General features: G+C 43.5%; 1 protein-coding gene across 1 annotated transcript in view; it reads left to right on the plus strand.

The window, feature by feature from the left end:
* Window positions 1–4,436, plus strand: part of LOC116398032 (contactin-associated protein-like 5) — an 85,412-nt gene that overhangs the window by 64,147 nt on the left and 16,829 nt on the right. The window contains exons 16-17 of the mRNA XM_031874014.1: window positions 798–968; window positions 1,841–2,059. Of these exons, the coding sequence (XP_031729874.1) occupies window positions 798–968; window positions 1,841–2,059 (390 nt within the window). The remainder of the gene's footprint in view (window positions 1–797; window positions 969–1,840; window positions 2,060–4,436) is intronic.

Below are 4,436 nucleotides of genomic sequence, written 5' to 3' on the forward strand. Positions count from 1 at the left end.
GCTAACAGAGCTCACAGCGCTAACAGTGCAAAAAAATGTCAACAGAGCTAACAGTGTTTGACCTGAGGGGGAACTGGATGCACTAAAAGCACAAGCCGGATACAGAGAGAGAGAGAGACTTCATTCTCTGCTCAGGTAGACATTACTCCTCTGTATCTTTACATTATTTGCTGCTGTATTAATGCTCTGAATATCTAATGGAGAACCTTTAATAAAGATATTCTGGGATATCGTCCTTGTTTTCATTTTATTCTGGTACCACAGCCTCACACAGTGTTGAACTCTCCCAACAAAAGTTCTGTGTTCTCAAATAAAGCAGCTCATTAAAAAGCTGACATCTTCATACAATCTGAGATACAAAGACTGTCTCACCACAGAAACAGCAGCGTTGGTTGTTGGTTAAAATAATTAAACTGTTATCTGTTTCGACGTCTTCCTGACTGCGGAGCTCTTGCTATGCCGTGAATAACGGCTGTGCTCGTTTTGCGAATATGAAATAGAGTGGTGTTATTAGAACATCGCAAAACCTGTTTGGGAGGTTGCGGCAGGTTGTGTGAATTCTAACCCCAGAGATCACCGCTTGCTTTCTGTCTCACTCCAGGAGTCAACACTGAAAACACCGGTGACAGATCTGGTGTCATGTTTCATTGACTTGTAAATTTGAGTAAACAATGCAAGTGAGGGAAACAAGGAGACAAAAAAATGATTATGAAGTAGTCTCCTTATTTGGTGCGCAGCCCCCTTCAGTGAAGAATCTTCCTACCTCCACTTTACTCTCATCTTGCCTTTGCTTTCAGAGTCTCTATGGAACGCCGCGTCTTTTTACCAGGAGTCCTCCTACCTCTACTTCCCCACCCTGCAGGCCGAGCTCGCTTCTGATATCTCCTTCTACTTCAAGACGAGCGCTCCTTCAGGAGTGTTTCTGGAGAACCAGGGCCTCAAGGACTTCATCCGAGTGGAGCTCAGCTGTGAGTCAACGTTCAGACCAGAATAGAGAAGTAGAGAAAGAGAAGCACATGGCAAGGACATGCACACAAAGTGAAAAATTAAAGAAAAAGGTTCGCCACACATAAGAACACCCGCAAAAGTTGTCAGCGATATTTATTTTGCTTTTCTCAGAGGGAAATGTTGGCTGTACTGTACTTGACAGTTCAATTTCCTGAGAAGCAGGCTGTCAGGTCTGCACTGTGTGATGTAGTCCTAATGACACAGGCAACAGCTACGTCAGGCTGTCACGGGAGACTTTAAAAGCATGTACTTATGACCCATGTAGTGAAGCTGAAATCCTTAATGAACACACCAGATGGGGGAAGATCTCCTTGTAGATTTACTGGAGGAAAAAAGGAGATAAAATCAGATATATTTATGCAAAAGATTGACTTGTTTACACCAGCGCCAGTAAAGAAATACGCTGCAGTTGTAAGGCTTTTATGATTGCATTAAACAATCTGGGGACGTGATCTTCTGCGTCCTCAGCAGTGTTTATTATAGGTGTTGAAAAAAAAGATTTGAAATTGTTGATTGCAGTGTGTTTTGTTCACCAACCTGAGGGAGGAGTTCTCAGGGTATTTGGAGCCATTATGTATTGCTGGAGCGTCTGAGACGTTGTGAAATATTGACGAGCTGTCAGCTCAGTCCCCTCATAAATCTATTCAGGTCATCACGTTCTCCCAGCAGCATTGTATCGCATTGCATCAGAAAGGGAGAAGAGAGAGGAACATAAAGCGCCTAATATCACATTCAGCCTGACCTGACTGCCGTGTGTGTGTGTGTGTGTGTGTGTGTGTGTGTGTGTGTGTGTGTGTGTGTGTGTGTGTGTGATTCCCCACTGGCTGTCCAGCTCCCTCGGTGGTGACCTTCTCCTTTGATGTGGGAAACGGTCCAGCGGTCCTGACCGTGAAGTCCCACCTCCCTCTGAATGACAGGCAGTGGCACTACGTGAGGGCAGAGCGCAACGTGAAGGAGGCCTCCTTGCAGGTCGACCAGCTCCCCCTCCGCTTCCTGGAGGCTCCGGCTGACGGACACCTCCGCTTACGGCTCAGCAGCCAGCTGTTTGTGGGTAGGCTCGCTGTCAGACTCAATATACCGCCACCAGAGACTGGTTTATTTCACCTGCATTAACTGCAGCAAGATGTAAACACAACCTTGATATTTTATCGCCTTATAGAAGTCGCTTGGTGAGCATAAGTCCAATATTCACTGTCCTTTTAGCTCTGTTGCTGATCTCCTCCAACTCCTGAGGGAACTGTCGGGCTCTTAAGATTTTAAGTGCTCCATTTTAAGTCGCTAATGTTGTCCGTGCTGTTTGGTGCTGGTAGTACTGGAGACTTTAACCGGTAGCGGTGGCCTGCTGCTGGATATTTGGGTTGGTCAGCGTGAGCCAGAACAGGAAAATTGTGGGTGATTAAAACCAAAACAATGAGCTGAAAGAACCGATGAATTGCAGAGTCGATTGATGAGTCACCGTGGGTTCATCAGAAGGAGCGGTGCCTTTCACATCTTTCCCATTGTTAAAATAAGAATATTTATCGGTGCAGCTTGAAAGGAAAGGTTCAGTGACCTTAATACAAAACTCAAATGCTATGTGTACTTTTAAAAAAGTGTAAGAAAAGGGAGACAAAACTCACAGCGCCTGTTTTGTGCCAAAATGAATGCCTTGGTGCAGCTCGTGTTAGCTTTTCACAGAACTTTGAAATTAATTTTTGCACTGAGCAAAGAGTGTGTTTTTATTTCCCATCGCTTACAATAGTCGCAGTACAAAGGCATGTCTTCACCGCTAACATGGAGAGAAAGATGGCAGCTAACGATACACTAACTGCTTTTGAAGAAATACAAAGCTGCCCTGTAAGCTGCTGTGAAGAACTAACGTATTTTTATTGTCTTTTCATTATTGCTCTGGTTCAGGAGCACAGAGAGTGTTTCTCCGCTCACATTTCTCCAGCAGCCCCCCCCCTGACATTTTAATGTGTCTCCTTAATAATACGCTGGCCCTCTAGAGGGGACAGACCCCATTTAAAGAAGTGTGTTCTCCATTTTACTGGAGGCCTACAGTTCATGCACTTAATGGGTCATTCACTTTCAGAAATAATCCATCGGAGGAATGAAATGACAAATGGGAGCAATACTCCTCTGTTGATCTCAGAAGAACTTGTCATTAATTGAAGATTTAATTGTTTTCATAAGAGGTGTAATTTTACAACATTCTCTCAGAAGATCAAAGTGGTTATGCCGGCTGTTAAGCCTTCCCCTGACGTTTGTAAACTGATTACTAGTTTGGAAAAGTAGATGATAAAAAATTACTAAAGTTTTATAATAATTCCCAGGGTTATATGTTCCCGAGGGTCCTTTATTCCAGAGTCCTATGTTCCCATGGTCTTATATCCCAGGGTCCTATGTTCCCATGGTCTTATATCCCAGGGTCCTATGTTCCTACGGTCATATGTTCCCAGGGTCCATCATTCTAAGAGGTTGGCAAAGGCTATCTTTGCAGTTCAAATTGCAAAAGAACAAAGGAAGACCAACATTTCAAATGCATTTTGAATGATTAAAAATCCAGTCAGCCACTGTGGAGAAACGTCTTCTTCCTCGCAGATTTGAGGGTGTAGGTTTCTAGGAGTATAACATCAGTAGGCTCTGAACTGTAGGTGGGTGATTCCAACATATTGACCAAAGGAAACATACATTGAACATTTGACCCAGGTGAGAAACATTGCCGAGCACATACACCCTTTGAAAGGTCTTGTTAATCTGTCGTATTAAGAGGATATTGAGCTGGACAACACAGGACCCTGGCAACAAAGATACGCTCCGGAAACGGGAGCTAGTAGCATTAACAGCACTAACCCTGACTACAATAACTTGTAGCCATATAGCCCTATACTGTATAATAATGCGAGCATGTATGATATCCGAAAGCCTGTCCTCTCCTGCTTGATATTACTTCTAGTAACATATGGAATCCCTGCTGTTTGTTCCATCAACATATACCACTTGACATGTGGCAGACAAATTCAAAAACTTGAGTGAAGTATCGTTTATCAGCCTCGTGGGATCATGAAAGGAAACTATACCCACCTGTTTGCATGTTTTGTTTTCTGGGATACATTAGAGACATGACTAGAAAATTCATAAAGAAATTTTGACAGTGTGGCTTCTACTGCCCGAAGAAATCGCAATATATACACACGCCAATGTTACCGGTAGTGTCATTCAGGTTCAATTGAGATAGCGCTACTCTCCTTTCTGCATTTTAGATTCATACTCTTGGATTGAATCTTGTATTTGTGGGGCTTTTATTTTGAAAGGGTGGGACTGGGTGGGTGAGAGAGGGGGAGAGGAGACAGAATCATAATGTTTGACACTAAATTGAGAGGCTTCATCACAAGCATTCCAGTTAGAATTCATTCTGTGGGGCTTTTAATTTGAAATGGGGGGGG

This window comes from Anarrhichthys ocellatus, unplaced genomic scaffold, assembly GCF_004355925.1.
Source record: "Anarrhichthys ocellatus isolate YVR2014 unplaced genomic scaffold, GSC_Weel_1.0 scaffold77, whole genome shotgun sequence".
Classification (NCBI taxonomy): domain Eukaryota; kingdom Metazoa; phylum Chordata; class Actinopteri; order Perciformes; family Anarhichadidae; genus Anarrhichthys; species Anarrhichthys ocellatus.